Genomic DNA, 18,864 nt, shown 5'->3' with positions numbered 1-18,864 from the left:
AGATGTTATAAAAGTTGCACAAACTGAAACAGATTTAGCAGAGGGGAAAAAACAAGGTAACAGACCGGCTTAGCGGGCGCAGCACGCGGAATTCTAAAGAGAAGGATCCCCGCATTAGAATTCGTCGCTGGGGCCGGATGTAAGGCCCGGAAAAGGCCAATGTTTCAACCAGCTACTTTCCTTTCAAGACTGTTCAACAAAAGAGACCGGAGGCAAACGTTTAACGGATGAGATTCAACTGTGCTCCTACAATCCGACAAAAAAGAAATGTCGTTCCTGTTTAGAAATGTTCCGGGTGGTCGATTTTCTCTAATCGGCTTGTGTTTTATCGAACGCAATTCGATAACATTTCATAAATATCCTTCTGGACTTTCTAAAGAGAACGGCCTTTCGTCCAGATCCGCTCCGAACGATAGGAGATATGCGGCGGCGGCGCTTTAACCAACCGGCCGATCAAAAATCGGTCCAGTGAGTACGGAACGATAAATATTCGGGGTGAATCGATGAGGAAAAATTATAACTTCACGGCGGTTAAAGACCTTATAAAGCAAAGGATAAGCATAGCGATATAAATGCTTTATCTTCATGAAAACTACCACATTCACAAGACGTGTCTTCTCACAATAACACGTTTGATGAGACAAAACTCAGTCATACAAGATTATAAGAAAGTATATTAATCTGCAAAAGTTTACTATCCTTAAGAGAGTCTTTTTTCCTTATTGTCGTAAGACTTGCACTGTAAAATGACGAAACTAAAGAAGTTAGTTAATATATGCCAGGAAAACTTTTTTTTTCTTCCTTTATTGCTATTTAGACCAAGTTTACAGAACTCATAGACGAAAGACTCGATAGCTCCAAAATATATTTGATTTTGGGTTCTTATTAGTATTATTGCTCTTAAGTTGAATATTTTACATCACCAACAGTGAAGATAGCAGGAAACGCGTCTGATAGAATAAACCAGCAAGTCTTGGCAGATTCAAATTATGGAGTCTGACTATAAAGGATCATTATTTAATTTTAGTTGAAATCAAAGGTTTCAGACATGCAAATAGATGTTTCATACTTGTTAATCTTTTAAATTATTAATTAAAATTTCAAAGTGCTGACGAAAGGGATATATATATATTACGAAAGCTCGACGAAGAAACCTAGTGTTTTCTTTCTAATTGGCCTCATCTTTAATCGTTTATTAAAATATGCAATCATAATTTGGAAGACTGATCACTGATTATATTGAGGATAAAAGATGTGCAGTGTTTGTAACATATTTTAATGTGAAAAATTAAGAAATTACCTGCGCTTAAAATATACAGATCAGACACAAAATTCTAAAGATATGCAGTTTTATTGTATTCTGAAGAAATTAATTTTAATTTTAATAATATTATGTTCGGCCTGGAGGGTAACGAACGCGCGGACGAGGCGGCGAAAGCCGGTACGTCCCACCCTCCAGATCGGACCATCGCGATCAGGCCCCCTGACGCTAAACACGCAGTTAAAAATATGATAAAAGAAAGATGGCAGCGTCAGTGGGCGGGGTCGTCGGAGAGGCTCTTGCGAGTCAAGAGCACGACCGGTAGATGGCCCCCNAAAAAAAAAAAAAAAAAAAAAAAAAAAAAAAAAAATAATAATAATATTATGTTATTAGATTTTCATCATGGGGTCTGGTAAGTGTTGAACTTTTTGTTTAGTCGATCGTTTTGGTGTGTAAGGTCTCCTGTTTTGGGCTGTGAGACGCATTTCGGCTTCTTTCTTCGGAGACTCGATTGATGAAACACAGAACGACCACTGAAGATGAAGAGAAGCCGAAACGCGGCTGCAGACCAAACCAACGAGACTTGACAGCCATAAACGATCCGAAAGATCCAAAATGGCCTTAATTTCCCCTCTTGCATGCCTCAAAACGAAACCATCTACTTTTCTTTATTGCTCAGAGTTCTACTTGCATCTCGTGAGTTTGAAAAGCGACCTTATTTATGAAATCCTGGGGTTGAACATAGGTTTATTTTCTTTGCTGTTCCTATTCATCCATGGACATGGTTGACAATTTATTGAAAAAACTGCAGTATTTTAATTTTTTATAATTAATTATAAACAAAATGATCGGAAACGACCAAAATGGCCCTACTTTCCTCTCTTACAGGCCTCAAGAGGAAATCACACTATTTCCTTCATTGCTCTATGTAGATCCAGGCGAGTTTGAAAAGAAACCTTTTTTTTAAATATAATTCTGGTATTTTACGTATACTTGGTTTACTTTCAACGCTGGTTCCTACTCATCCATTGTTGACATTTTATTCAAAAATTTAATTATTTTAATATTTAACTAAGTGATAACCAAAATGATCCGAACGAATCAAAATGATATTAATATCCCTTCTTGCTTGTCTGAAGAGGAAGTCATACTCTTTTCTTCATTTTTCAAAGCTCCTTTTTTAATTGAAATCCTGGCGTTGAATATATTCTTGGTTTATTTTTTTACTGGTTCCTATTCATCCGTACAAATAATATGACGGTCAAAACAAACTTATTTTATACCAACACGGAGAATTCATCATTGTAAGGCAAATGCCCCGGGTTCGAACCCAACAAACTTACAAATCCGCCTTTTCTAAAAACACCGGTACCCTGAAGTTCGTAGTCGAAATCCCCTTGTAAAAATATTTTTATCGGATGAGTTTGAAAAGAAAGCTTTTTTTGGATATAATTCTGGTGTTTTACATAATCTTGGTTGACTTTCAACGCTGGTTCCTACTCAACCATGGACATTGGTGACATTTTATGCAAAAACTTAATTATTTTAATATTTGACTAACTAGTTATAACCAAAATGATCCGAACGAATCAGAATGATAGATATTAAAATCCCTTCTTGCTTGTCTGAAGAGGAAGTCATACTCTTTTCTTCATTTTTCAAAGCTCCTTTTTTAATTGAAATCCTGGCGTTGAATATATTCTTGGTTTATTTTTTTACTGGTTCCTATTCATCCGTACAAATAATATGACGGTCAAAACAAACTTATTTTATACCAACACGGAGAATTCATCATTGTAAGGCAAATGCCCCGGGTTCGAACCCAACAAACTTACAAATCCGCCTTTTCTAAAAACACCGGTACCCTGAAGTTCGTAGTCGAAATCCCCTTGTAAAAATATTTTTATCGGATGAGTTTGAAAAGAAAGCTTTTTTTGGATATAATTCTGGTGTTTTACATAATCTTGGTTGACTTTCAACGCTGGTTCCTACTCAACCATGGACATTGGTGACATTTTATGCAAAAACTTAATTATTTTAATATTTGACTAACTAGTTATAACCAAAATGATCCGAACGAATCAGAATGATAGATATTAAAATCCCTTCTTGCTTGTCTGAAGAGGAAGTCATACTCTTTTCTTCATTTTTCAAAGCTCCTTTTTTAATTGAAATCCTGGCGTTGAATATATTCTTGGTTTATTTTTTTACTGGTTCCTATTCATCCGTACAAATAATATGACGGTCAAAACAAACTTATTTTATACCAACATGGAGAATTCATCATTGTAAGGCAAATGCCCCGGGTTCGAACCCAACAAACTTACAAATCCGCCTTTTCTAAAAACACCGGTACCCTGAGGTTCGTAATCGAAATCCCCTTGTAAAAATATTTTTATCGGGTGAGTTTGAAAAGAAACCTTTTTTACGAAATCCTGAGGTTGAACATATTCTTGGTTCATTTTCTTTGCTCTTCCTATTCATATCCATGGACATGGGTGACACACCTTATTGAAAACTTAACTAATTAATTATAACCAAAATGATCGGATGCGACTAAACTACAAATAATATCTCAATATAAAACAAATTGTATTTAATCATATTTTATGGTGCTCTGGATGTTTCAAAATAAATTCTATTCAGTTGAGGAAGTTTTGCCTGTACATAGCTAATCATAAAAAAGTATAAATAACTATTATTTATTATTTATAATTTATTTAAATAACACGTATATTGTTTATACTTTATACTAGATGTGTTGAGCAAATGACCTATTATCTAAACTCATACCTATACATGTATACATTCGTTGACACTGTAATATCCTATCTTGGTCTATACAATAAAAATTTTGATTTGTTTTTATTTGTTGAATATGTAACTAATAATGAATAGAACTTCTTTTTTAAAGTATGTACAACTGTGTGGTAATTAGTGACCGTTAATCGATATTTATTTAGAAATCGTGAGATGCGGTCTGGTGTGATGTAGGTGTCAGAAAAACATTTTCTTTATCGTGCCAACGTTTCGATCTTTATTGAGATCATNCCCTGAAGATGATCTCAATAAAGATCGAAACGTTGGCACGATAAAGAAAATGTTTTTCTGAAACCTACATCACACCAGACCGCATCTCACGATTTCTAAATAAGTATGTAAAACTGTTTTTATTTACCCATTCGCTACCTTAGGGCTAATAATAATAATAATAAATCTTTATTTCGCCATAATGGAAAATACAAAAGATAGTATGGTTTTTTGAATTTGCGTTCGAATAAAGAAGAAACTTAATTATAGAAGTAATTTATTATCCTTCCATTACTTTTCATAATTATAAATACTTGGTTAAGATTTCAGGTTTTATTTTATTCATTTTTAACCTTTAAATTGTATTTTTATTCTATTTTTTATTTATATTTCAATTGTGAATTAACTAAAGTTGTTATTGTTGGCATTTTACAGCGGTGTTACAAAAACCATACCCACCTCCTGTGAATTGTAATAGAGCACCAGTTTGCATAGTGGAAAATCTTTTTTCAATAATTTCCCAATTAACATAAACATTTTTCAAAGGTTTCTTGTTTTTTTAAACCGACTGAACACGCCAGCTAATCAAATCAATTCTATTTCTTCGAAAAGAAAAGCCGATCTTCTAAGATTAACCGTTTCCCGAAAATCGATAATCGCACTAACATTTGTGCCAATTAGGTTAGCGATAAGATTACCTCAATAGCACACTTCGGCGTATTATTTTTGTTTTCCATTCAATACAGACGCAACAAACCAAAGAGGCGATATGTATGCAAATTTCGCCCACAGTTTTTCCCCAGGAGCTGTAGTACTACAAGCCATGTGCGAAGGCGACACAGGTGTAAAAGAAAAAATAAATCGTTTCCGGTCGAGTGTTATTTTGCCAATATTTAGGGAATAAATAATGTAGCCCTACTACTATACTAATACTTATCGAGTTCAGTATAAATATATACGTTTTAAATTGGATTTTCTTCTCCAGTAACATTTGAACCTAATGTTTTTATTCTCAAATTAAGGCAAATAATTTAATAAATGGACAGTTTTCCTAAAATTATGTGAAAAGTATGAGTGATTTTCGTCGGTGAGACCCAACAGGAAAGGGTATTTTTTCTGAGCACCGGACGGACCGCTAAGCACAATTACTACTTTCAACACGTCATCTGCTGAAGCGCCAGGCCCGTTGAAAAAACAAAGAAGTAAAAAGCCTATTTTCACACTCTTGTAACTTACACTCTAAGCTCGGAGCAGTTTCTGGACTGGATTACTGGCAATAAACTCGCCAACTTGCTCTAATACGCCTAGTTTGTGCGAATTTCTTTTCTGTGAGCAACCTTCTCGAACGTGGCAAGTCAAAAAATCATATAAATTTGTAGTTTGACCGTTTCCGAATATCCCAGTCTGCCTAGTATCACTTTTTGATACGATATGAAATAGTTCAGAAACCGCGACCACTGAAAATGTGGAAATGGTAGAAACGATTAGTTTTCGAGAGACATACATCAAATGGCAAAACTGGATAGTCTAGGATGATCGGAAACGACCAAATGACAAGTTCATCTCAAGAAGGAGTACCAACTTCTTAATATCCCATCACACTATGGAAATATGGCATAATAACAAAATTGTAACAGTTAGAAAATAAATAGAAAAACGTCGACTGGTATCGAAATGGTGACAAAAAAGAGAAGGCTTACCCCTGTGCCGTTTTGAGAACCTGAAGGACCACGTCCTCCTCAGATTTTTATCTGTACTGGCGTTTTCTTCGCAGACGGTCATGGTGCTGGGGTATGCCGAGCTGGAGGTGCTGAGGCTCGATTTGCTCCCGAAAAGGGCCGCGATTTTTCCCAACTTGCCGACCATTTTTCCCCTTTTGTTTATCGCGTTCGCCGGTCCGCTTTCCACGGGTACGACTTTCACTTTTGACCGAGGACGGAAAAGGCGACTTCCTCGTGTCCGTCGTCACATAACGACGTCGGCCCAAGGCTTTTCTAAAATCTGGGATCTCGATCAGGTCGTACGGCCTAGAACGTCGTTAGGTTCGGTGAGCTCCGACGGAGGGGATCCTCGGTCCATCTGGTACGGCGAGTATAGGTTTTCGATTTTCGTCCGGAGGCGACCGAGTCGAACGCAATAAGGTCGGCTATTTCCTGTTGTGCCACTTCCAGAACGGTCGAGGGGCGGCCGAGAAAGGAGGATAGGCATTCCAGACAACAACGTACCCAAGACAATCTCTAAAAGCGTAAATCGTACTACGACGAGACTGTCCTTCTTATATTACGGTTTTCCATAATTTTAAAATATACTCTAACATTGAACCGTCACAACGAGCCGTTTGGCTATAGGAGCGGAGTGTCTCCGGCCCAAAAACGCACTATTGTATCGCGTTACAAGCCAAAAGGCCTTATTATTAGAATGGACCTCTCACTCTGGATTTTAGAGTGGGAAAAGACACAAGTCGAGTTCTGGAACCGTGTCCGGCACCATGCCCAACGAACACTGGAAGGCGACTGGAGTACAGTTAGTTAGCTAGCTCGGCGACCCGCCATCTGCTCCTCCCCCCCACTCGCGGCCACTCTCACTAATAAAACCTGAAACCACGGAGATCCTCACGACGGACGGATTCCAGCACTGCCAAACAAAGGTCATCAACAAGCCGGTGCATCGACATTCACTCGGTCCTAGCACTTTTCACTACCTTCCATCTAAGGGCGAAATTGCACGCAAGAATATTAAACAAATAGAAATAGTTTTATTTTATTGCAAAAAGATTAAAGGTAGAAAAAGGATTTGTATCGATCCTAACATATTGAGAAACTGGTCGAGCTCTGATTCCCCGATGCCCCATTTTTTGCAATGATGTGGCATTCTTCGCTTGACATGTTGACGAAAACCTTTAGCAATGGCTCATTAATGCATAAATATTTTTAGTAATAAACTTAGACTTATCAGTCCTGATTGTCTTGTAAAATATAATAACAAAACCAAAATCAATCGTAGAAACTTTAGGTGAGCACCTTCCATTTGTTAAACGAAATATAACTATTATTAAGTCTTTATTAATTAATTACATATACAATAGTGTAAAACCTTAATAAATGTAACTTAATACAGTATTTTTGGTTTTACAAAGCCGTCAAAAGGTGTTCTTTTTCAAACAAGAAATATAATTTTAAAAGATCAATAATAAAAAGTAAGCAAGTATGTAAAGTAAAAGGAAGCAGTATCTTCGTAAAATCTCTCTAGGGAAAAATGCTAGGCTCAATATAAACGAGATTTTTCTCATGTCATTTCCTAGAAGAAATTCTGTCTATTGAAATTTATATTCAAGAGCAGATTGGGTACAAAGCAAAGATGGGTTTTTGAAACTCGCGTCCTGTTTATTCTGTGACCTGAAGAGAAAACAGTCATCTCAGTACTATCGTCATTCGATGGAAAGAAATCACGTTAGAGATCGATGTAAGTTAGAAACATCAAAATTAATAGACAAAAGTGGATAAATGGTTAAGAGAAGCGTTTAGTCTCTTTAGTGGACATGGCCGGTCATTTTGTCTTATTGCCAAATGCTTGAATTAATCGACCCTGATCACTTTTCTGACTGAAACTGATAAGTAATCCAGGCCCCCAAGAAATCCTGCAGCCAATCAGTTTATACTCGCTCAATCGATAGACATTTTTGTAGATCTGGTTCAAAGTTGTCAGAATGAATGTGGGCAAAATATCCATGAATTGCTATCAATAGAGTAAAGATAATATGAAGGCAATCAAGAAGAGTGGATAAAATCGTTGAACTAATCGACCCTGATCACTTTTTGGGTTGATACTGAAGTTATCCGGGTCGATCAGTCCATCCCCAGAAACCTTGCAGCTAATCAGTCCACCTGATTGTTTTAATTTTATCCTCGCTCAATCGATAGAAACTTTTGTAGATCTGGTTCAAAGTTGCCAGAATGAATGTGGGCAAAAAGCTCCATGTATTCTTATCGCTAGAGTAAAGATAAATTGAAGACAATCAAGAAGAAGAGTGGATAAAATCGTTCAACTAATCGACCCTGAACATTTTTTTGGTTGAAACGGATAAGTAATCCGGGTCGATCAGTTCAGCCGTAGAAATTCTGCAGCTAATCAGTCCACCTGATGAATTGTTTTCAGTTTATCCTCGCATTATGGATTAGAATTTTTCTCGGTCTGTTTTCGAACCCAGAAAGTTGATTAATGCTGATCAGTTAAATATGAGTTCATCCATTCGTAGACCAACCTAAAAAACCAAATTTACGACGACTCAGCATAAACTTAATTTGGTATAAAGTAGGACAGGTCTCTGACGTGCAATTTCATTTTAAAAATCGATAGGCTTTGAAACATTCAGTGGGAAGCCCCGAAGACAAGTACGTGAACCAAACCGACTTTTATGGGTAAAAGCATATCCAATCAATTTCACCACAAGTTATTTGTTCTTACCAGATTTCTCAGTGATCGGTGGTCGAAGCACGTACACACCAAATAACTTCGAAAAGAAAAAAAAGTGGTTAAATTGTTAATTTTCACCACGATGTAAGTAGCCAATTAAAGAGATGTTTACATCAATACTTAAGTATTATGAATTATCTTGGCCTTTGCTGTGAAAGTCATATTTCTATCATGAGGATGTGCATTATTGTGTAATGTCGGGTTCAATCAACATCGGCCTTCGTTCTGCGCTACATTTCCTCGAGCACATCTTTACATTGTTTTATTTATTTATTGTATTATCACCCCATTGGGTTAGGACTGCAATCAAAATTTTTAAAATAGCGAAGATTGAAAATTAACCGGAAGGTTTCCGCCTTTCAATAAAGACTTTCTTTTGTCTCGTTGAAAAAGAAAACCGCGGCAAAAAAGACTGGTAATTTACACCTATATTAGAAATTCCAATCAATGATGCAGCCAAAACGTCTTCATCATTTGGAAGTCTATTAAGTTGTGGACATTTTCGCGAACTTTCTCCATTCTCTTTATATTTTATGCTATCCAGGAGCTCGTTTTACAAATTATAAATAAATTATTAAAAAAAAAAAACACCTGCCATTGCAAGTTCAAAAGATCCGGTGCCAAAGTATTGCGTAATTTTCTCACCAATTACCCATTTTCCTTTCAGTTTCTCGCATTATAGTTTAAAGTGAAATTGGCCCGTTGGACAGATCCGTTCCTTTCCCATGGCACTTCCTTCCCATGGGAATGGATTTTTCAGAAACAATGTATTAGTTGCAAACGTTGTAATCTGTCCAAACGGGATTTAATGAAGCAGAAAATCCCAGGTTTGAGGGGGCGGGAGAGGAAAGGAGAAAGTGAGAACTAACAACACTAAAGCTCACATTAAAACATCAAAAAGCAATAAACTTATTAAGAACTTAACTTGTATGATATTAAATCTTATCTTTTTATGGCGAAGAAGCAATTTCACACTCGTCCAAGTGAGATTTTTTTATTATAGACATAAAAATAAACAATGTCATACAGTCTATCTGTCCCTAATCTTTCATATATAAAAATATTTTGGCAGTAGGACAGTGAATAAAGATATGAATATTTAAGGGTAGAAATTGCATTTTCTCTCTTTGTGTTGGAAAATAATTTGTTAAATCAAATTAAATAGAACAGATTCTTTATTCAATAATAACAATAGTTTATACATTTTTACATCAGAGTACAAGTTTACATGATAACCTCCTGATTAATATATATATTTATTTATTTATTTTAACGAGGGTTCGCAACAACAGAGGTCATATCAACCCTCAGCGTGCCGGTGTTTTTGAAAAAAAAGCCCATTTGTAAGTATGTCGGGCTCGAAGTATGCTGGATTCGAACCCGAGACCTTTACCTTACAGTGATGAGCGCCGTCTCAATGCCTAAACCGTTGCGGACACCGACGCCCCCAATTTATTTTTAAAGTGTGTATCCAAAAAACAAAAGTCAATTTAAGGGAAAAACATAATAAAAACCCTATGGCTTAGGCGAGGTTCAAACTGAAGAGCTTTACACTCTCCTATGTTTGTACACAAAGTCCATGTCCTAGTCGAACTAACTGATTACTATTGTTTAATAGTCACTGTCATCCTTGTCTGCCTATCCTCATTTACCTTGTTAGTAATTTAGCTTGGCTAGCTATGTTAAACTACTGCTAAGCTCATTACAGTTCGTGGTCCGATTGAGCGAAAAACGTTTTTCAATTAATTAATCTTTATAAAGATATTTGCTGAGATAAAAAGTCAGCGTCACGAGCGGGATTCGAACCCGGTTAATTACGCTCCTCTCCCACTTGAGCTAACATGAGCTTGGTGTCCGAGTGGATCGAAGTCACGATAGCTCAAGTGGTAGAGCAGCGGCGTATGTAGATGAAGGTCGTGTGTTCGAATCCCGCTCGTGACACTGACTTTTTTTATCTCAACAAATACCTTATATAAAGATTAATTAATTGAAAAACTACTGCTAAGCTTTCGACCTATTTTAAGGTCAACATCAGGTCAAACAAAACTGTGCACAGTCCTCGGCAACTGACCCGGTCTTCAGATAAATTTGAAATCGTCTATGAAAAACTTAAATATGTCAATCTGTAGACATATTTAAGATTGTTTTACCCTGATGATGACCATAAATAGGTCGAAAACTTGACAGTAACAACTGAATTTGCTTTCCCATTAAGACTTTACCATGAGCCAGAGCATGAAAAGTGGAATTGCCGATGGATGCGTGAAGTGATAGGCGCTCTGCATACATGTGCTGATGTGAGCTTCCATAAATCCAAATCCAAAACAAACACTTTATTTGAGGGGTATTGGAGAATCCTGACCGGAACCCAGCCTGTTTATTTGGATCATCTGGTGGTCATTCAAACGATTGACCCCCAGCTAGCACTATTCTTTATTGAACGTGCTAAGCATGTAGATGTAGATGTAATAGTCAGGGTGTAATATACTGCGCCATTTAAGAACCTCCATTCTGTGCCTAAAGCACACCGGTAAGCCGTAGTTAATTAAGAGACTTAATTAATGGGCCCGGTTTCAGTGGTTGAAGCTCTTCTATGGGCACATTGTACATCCCAAAGCACTTTCTTCTACGGGCAAGTGTAGCACCGCAGTTTGTTAGGAGGTGTGTTGGAGTCTCCTCTGCCTCTTTGCAGAATCTGGATGTGCTGTCTTGGATTATTCCAATGTTTTTTAAGTGTCCATGTAGCTTGCAGTGTCCTGTTAAGGATCCTATTAGGATTCGCAGATTATTCCTGCTTCCTTTGATACATTCTGTAATTTCTTTTCTTCCGAAATTTGTTAGGAGATTCTTGGATTGCCTGTGCCCAATGAGCGAATTCCATTGTTCCTTCATTTTATTTTTGTCCTTCTAAGATACACATTGATAGTGTGGGGTTCCTATGGCACAGAAGGTTTAACTTGGTAAGCATACTAATCTTACTAAGCTTTTTGGGTCACTGAGTAATAACAACTAAATAGCAATGCATGTCTAAATTGACCAAAATGGTAAGAGAACCAGAAATGACCGTTGGATTAGTCAATATTACGACTTGTTGAATTGACATGGGTAGCAGTTTTCAAATATACCGTTCATCAAATAAAACCCTATTTAGCTACTGTAGCTATTTTAGACTGTCAATAATTAAAGGAAAATATTCAAACTGAACTAACATCAAGATACCCCATCTCAATTATTTTTACTAAAATTATCGACTTTATCACTAAAGAAACATTTATAAATAGTAAAATTATAGTTCATAGAAAAGTTTATATGTTATACAATTTTCCATCTAATTCTTGTGAGGTCAAAATGGTCTTGGTTATTATCTTCCGGAGACCCACATCAACATGTCCTTGGGGAATACTTCGTTTATGATTAAAAGATAACCGAATTTCAGGTAATGAAAAAACCACGCAGAGATGAGTTTCTCATGCCTATTTATAGCTAGCATTGTCCGTTTTGTCGGCTAAGAAATCAACTCGAACCCCGTCGTTTTTGTCGCGTTTCTCCCTTCAATCATGTCGTTTCCCCGGCAATCAAACCATTTAGTCAACGAGGCCCGTCTGAAAAAATTGCTGCCTCTGTTTGCCTCTAAGAATTTAAACAGATTGTCCTCCTTCCTTGTTATTAAGACGTAAATTTATACGGTATTAATAGGATTTGTTGAAGGAAACAGCATAAAGGAAACCTGGCAATTAAGTTGAAAGCTAAATACAAATTTCAATAACTTTTGACTTTTTTCTCTTCCTCATCTCTTTCTCATTAAACATTAATAGCAGTAATCTTTATGTAAGGTATTGGTTGACATAAAAAAGTCAGTGTCACGAGCCGGATTCGAACCCACGACCTTCGGCTAAATACGCCGCCGCTCTACCACTTGAGCTATCGTGACTTCGATCCACTTTTTTATCTCAACCAATACCTTACATAAAGATTAATTAATTGAAAGAAGGTACTTGGTCAATTGGACCACGAAATCTAAGGGATTTAATAAGTAAAATGAAGTATATCTTCACTAAAGCTCTCCGTGGCCATTTCATTTGTCGCCGAGAATCAAATAGATTACACGACATTTGAAAAATGGCAGAAAGGTGGGTTGAGGTAGGAAGTTGGTGTCCGATAGCTCAGGTGGTAGAGCAGCGGCGTGTTTAGCCGAAGGTCGTTGGTTCGAATCCCACTCGTGACACCGACTTTTTTATCCCAACCAATACCTTACATAAAGATTAATTAACTGAAAGAAGTTATTTGGTCAATCGGACCACGAAATCTAATGGATTTAATTAATAGCAAGGTTTAATGTTCCCGTGTGTGTTTCGGCAGTTTGTTTATGTCCAGTGGATGACCGCGTGTTAAGGTCGTGCTACACCGTTTGTACATAGTTGCTCATAAATAAAAACCTTATCAGTAACATAAATTTGCATTGCGGTTTCTTATTTTTCATGGCATAACCTACTTGATCGACATGTACAGTTAACAACCGCGCAAAGTTGTGTCCGGTCTTGATTCGACAGATCTGTCGGCCCTTTGTTGATTTGAACATGAACTATTATTTTATGGTACTTGTACTTTGGTCCTACTAGTGGCCATCCTGTAAACTCATCCCTTCTAGTGTTTTGAACGCAACTTCCAAGTATTTTATCTTTTTGCATTTCATTCCCACTGTATTTTTATTACATTTGCGCGAAGCAAGCTCAACCTAGCTAATAAAACGCTGCAAGCTAAAAATGAGCTATTACTCATACGACCTCCAACCTTGTAGATGCGGTACAAAAGCTTTTTACATGCATCAATAAATCCTCCTGGTAGAGGAAAAGCCCAAAGCTGAAGAATACAGACGGAAGCCCTTGACAAAGCTTTCGGATCTTCCAAAAGCCTCTAAAAAAAGCTAACGAAGAGATCTAAATCATAAGGAAGATTGCACAATAGACTAATATTGGTCGAAAAGAGGCCGATTCCTTTTAATCTTAACCTTACATCAACAAATATGAATCAGAGAAACTAACCGTTTAACCACTTAGCTAAGTTTAATATAAGATGATAGGACTACTGACTGGAAACTGCCTCCGGAAGCAAGTGTGTAGACTCGGAGAAGCAGAAACACGCCAGTGCAAATATTGGCAGGAAGAAGAAGAAACTGCGGATCATGCCGTGTATTATCCAGTAGGAAGGTTGTGCTGAGATTCCTACTCCTGGATTGTAAAAGCCAAGGATTGAAAGATACACAGGTCCTACCTTAGGATGCAATGCAAAAGGTATTTTAGATATATGGACAAATCCTCTTAGGATTAAAAAAAAAAAAAAAACAGGCCTGAGGAATACACACGAGTCCTTCCAAAGCTTTGGTATCTGATAAAAAGCCTTAAACTTAACGAAGGGCTTTAGAGAATAAGGAAGATTGAACAATAGACCAATATTGATCGTGAAGAGACCTTTCAACCTTAACCTAACATCAACAAATCTATATGGATATGAGAAACTAAACATGATGATAGTAAAACTGCTAATTGGACATCGCCGACTCCAGAGAAAATCTGTAGGCTTAGAGTAGCGGAAATAAGAAGAAACTGTGGAACATGTCCTCTGTTAGAGAGAAGACAGGCTGATTCCTACTCCTGGAATAGTAAAAGGCAAGACTTGAAAGATACACACGAGAACCATTAACAAAGCTTTAGAATCTGTTAAAAGCCTTAAGGTTAAGGAAGAACTGACAATGGTGGAGATTGCAGAATAGACCAATATTGGTCGCGGTGCGGAGTCTTGAAGATTCTGACTACCAAAAACCTAACCTAATTTCATAAATTCCTTATGACTAGTACTTTTTTTCGAATTCAATTTTCAAATCATTTGAATTTATATGCAAGGAATTGTCTCAATTATTTAATTTTAATGAACAGGTATTCTTTCTAAGGCCATGGCGTAGGGTATGGGGTTTGTTCACTCGGCAATCTTTTCCACTTTAACGTTAAGTTAAGTTCAAGTTAAGAACAATCCCAGTTAAGCCTTTTGCATTTGGTCTAGTTTACTATTTAAACGGTTGTCTTGATTCAGTATCTGGAAGGGTCAATGAATCCAAGGAGTGTCATTGCATATGCCCGCCAGGCCTGGAATTGTATTTATGTTGCAGTTCTCTCCTAATTACTCACTTGCGTTGTAAAGTTCTTTTCGGGTTCCTTTTAAATTTAGTTCGGTTTTTTTAATCTTAGGCCATTTTTTTCGATAAGCCATCTGCAATACTGTGCCAATTTCATCCCAAACAGGACTAAAAATCAAACACCTTTTGCCAGAAGAGAAACTAATAATAGTTATTTCTAAAACCATTTCAAGAAAACGTATATATGGATTAAAGAACCGACCAAAGAAAACCTCGATATTCACTGTCTTATAAAATTTCCAATTTTAAGTGAACATTTCATCAAAAAAATAATATTAAAGATTTTACCTTTAACAAGTGTTTTCTTTATTGATAGTTGAGCAATAACATTATCGGCATAAAATTGAGAAACGATGTTTATTCAATGAGTGAACTGAAAATCTGTGCAAGGACAATTAAAGGTTTGCCAATAAAATTATAAACCTTGCAAACAAATATTGAATTGTCCCCGTCATTAACTTAAAAAATTGGCGTGAACATTTTTGGGATCTTAATGTCTCGCTATTTTCTACCTATATAAAACACGATTTTACGACCATGCTGAATCGTAAGCGCAAAAATTAAGCAAGAAATAGAAAGAAAACCCGATAAAAATCGTTCACAATTATTTTTTTCCGACATAGTTTTCAATGGGTACGACCCAGATGAGTCGATTGGCTCTAAGAATTAAGCCCATGCGACCCAAAATAAACGAGAAAAACCGATAAAACCTTACACGATTTTTTCTCGACATATTGTATAGTTTTCAATGGATACGACCCATATGAGTTGATTGGCTCAAGAATTAAGCTCATGCGACCCAAAATAAACGAGAAAAACTGATAAAACTTTACACGATTTTTTTCCTCGATATGTTTGTATAGTTTTCAATGGATACGACCCAGATGAGTTTATTGGCTCAATAATTAAGCTCATACGACATAAAATGAGCAAGAAAAACTGATAAAACCTTACACGATTTTTTTCCTCGATATGCTTGTACAGTTTTCAATGGATACGACCCAGATGAGTCGACTAGCTCAAGAATTAAGATCACACGACCCAAAAACGACAAAAATTCGACATAATTTTTATTTACTTGCTGATTCGATCGCCGTTAGAATTAAGTTTGTACCTCGAGACCGGACCCGAGTTAGATAATGAAATTATAGTCAAAATAATTCAGATCCCGCGTGTAATTACACCTTCGAATCCCTTCCCATCTGGCAATTCCATGTGAAGCACTTAGCTAAAGGAGAATTAAATGAGAACGAGGTGAGCATCTTCCCAAGGATTGACTAGACTACCCCGAAATGAGAGTACCAGAGCCTATCATAGACCAAATAGATTCATGTTTTCTTCACATTTCTTGCATGTCTATGTTTTGTAAAAAAAATATATATGAAAAATATAGCTAACCTCGCAGTGGTTGCGGTTTTGTCGAGAGGATCGAACGACGAGGGGCCGATTTACGTGCCAGATTCGACTTCTCTGCCGAACCGACATTTGTTCCTGTCAATCAAAGAAAACAATTAGCGAACAAATAAAAAATGTTAATCTTATAAATAAACGCTATGTCAAATTATGAACAAACATGCCTGTTCTGTTTTAAAGAAACTTAATATTTGAAGCTTAAAACTAGTTCAGTGAACTTTAAATATATGTCTGAATTCAGACTGGTACTGGGCAAACATCCATTTTCTCTTCACAAATTTAAAAGAACAAACTACGAATGATAAAATATGATAAAAAGCAATGGATTATCTTATAATGGATATGTTTGATTATAAAAAACATCGATCATAATAATTTCTTAAGTATCATTCAAGTCAGGAGTAGTGCAAATAGTATGTATAAACAGATGTGCCAACCTCTTGTAATCCTAACGACAGATACTGTGAAGCCCAGCACGACAGTGAAGCAGGAGAAAAAGAAAAGCGCTGAGCCGAGCATCACACAATTTTCCGTCCCGCGCAAAAATCACATTTCGACTTTGTTTCAATCTGGCACGTCCAATTTGTACGTCTGATCCTAAAGAAATAAGGACAGGCATTGCCGGGGCCAGGTGAAACGAATCCCCACCAGGCCTGGGGAAGATTTCTACTCAACCTGCTATCTCCAGATGCTTACTCTCTTCTAAACGACTGGCAGTGGAAGAATAGGCAAAAGGCCGATTGCTTTTCCTCTTATCTTATTCGGATTTAACAAGTGCGAGCCCTTGAAGTGAACACTCGTGCCATATTTAAATAATCTCCTAATGGAAGCGATTACACGTTCCAACTCCTAAACGATATGCTAAACATTTGATCTTTCAATTAACAACGATAATACGATCTTTGTCAATTTTTAACTTGGTCGGATTTTGACAATTAATGCCAGTCATCTTTTATAAATTAACTTATATCGTTGTAGAAGAATCTTTCGTTAAGGATTTTGTGAAAGAGGCTACACACAATTTATCAAACTTAGTTTGACCATCTCGGGTGAAAACTATCAAAAACTTGGAAGCCAATCGGCATTGTTTGGCAAATATCACATTTATATTAAGCATAAAGTCGACTCCCCAATGCTCCAAAGCGATCTAATATCAACATAAAGATTTTTTTTTTAAATAAACACGATACAGTTTTTGCGGCGTCAGACAGGAAAAATGTAAATAGTTCGGCCTTGTATGATTGATTAAGTGATTATGCCCTACCATCCCAACTAAATTCACCTGGCAGGCCACAAAAATTATAACAAAGATGTATATGGCTAATTTATGTTTATTTAAAAATTATATGAATGATAATCATAAAATATACTGGATTTCAATTGTTCAACTGGCCAGTAAAATGAATCTAATTAAGAAAGAAATTTCGTTTTAGTGTTTTTTTTTATTAATTTGTTTCTTTGTCTGTGAAATTATTTTGTTCAGTATGTCTATGGTGTGTTGTGTAATCGTTTGAGTGTTTTTTGATTTGCTTGATGTGTATTTTTGTCTTCTTTTTTTATTGTGAGTTAGTATATTGTGTGTGTTATGATGATAATAAAAACCTTAAAACAACTAGAACTATAAGTATATAACAATAACAAAAAATACTGGATTTCTTGTACAACTGGCAAGTAGAATGAAACTGGTTGGAAAAGAAGTCTAAGTTCTAGTGTTTTATCATTTATTTGTTTCTTTTTCTGTGAGCATATTTTGTTAAGTTTGTCTATGGTGTATTGTGTAATCGTGTGTGTTTTTTGATTTGTTTGATGTGTATTTTTGTTTTTTTGTTTTGTAGTAAGTGAGTATATTATGCACTACATGTGTTATGATGAAGTTGATTGTTCATGAAAGAAGTCTAAGTTGTAGTGCTTGTTTGTTAATTTACTTGTTTCTTTGTCTGTGATCTTTTTTTTTTAAGTGTGTCTATTGTGTGTTGTGTAATCGTGTGAGTGTTTTTTTTCAATTTGTTTCTTTGTCTGTGAGCTTATTTTGTTGAGTATGTCTATTGTGTGTGTAGTGTAATCGTGTTTTTTTTTTAATTCGATGTGTATTTTTGTCTTTGTTTTGTTGTGTGTGTTATGATGAGAATAAAAACATTAAAACCCCTCGACCTATAAGCGTATGATAATAATAAAATTTACTGGATTTCTTGTAGAACTGGCCAGTAGAATGAATCTAGTTGGAAAAGGAGTCTAAGTTGTAGTGCTTGTTTGTTAATTTACTTGTTTCTTTGTCTGTGATCTTATTTTTATAAGTGTGTCTATTGTGTGCGTTGTGTAATCGTGTGAGTGTTTTTTTATTTGTTTGATGTGTATTTTTCCTTTTTGTTTTATTGTGAGTGAGTGTATTGTGTGTGCTACAATGTGAATGAAAACATTAAAATAGCCCGAACTAACAAAAACTAAACAAAAAACGTTTCAAGTGGGTTTCTTTGGCCTACGAACCAGAACAACGGGG

General features: G+C 36.2%; 1 protein-coding gene across 1 annotated transcript in view; it reads right to left on the bottom strand.

Annotated features, from left to right (window-relative positions):
• LOC106667704 (CAP-Gly domain-containing linker protein 1) overlaps positions 1–18,864 on the bottom strand; it is an 80,188-nt gene that overhangs the window by 14,650 nt on the left and 46,674 nt on the right. The window contains exon 6 of the mRNA XM_024229140.1: positions 16,353–16,445. Within this exon, the coding sequence (XP_024084908.1) occupies positions 16,353–16,445 (93 nt within the window). The remainder of the gene's footprint in view (positions 1–16,352; positions 16,446–18,864) is intronic.

This window comes from Cimex lectularius, unplaced genomic scaffold (assembly GCF_000648675.2).
Source record: "Cimex lectularius strain Harlan isolate CLEC.00 unplaced genomic scaffold, Clec_2.1 scaffold200, whole genome shotgun sequence".
Lineage (NCBI taxonomy): Eukaryota > Metazoa > Arthropoda > Insecta > Hemiptera > Cimicidae > Cimex > Cimex lectularius.
This window is presented reverse-complemented; position numbering and strand designations above follow the sequence as displayed.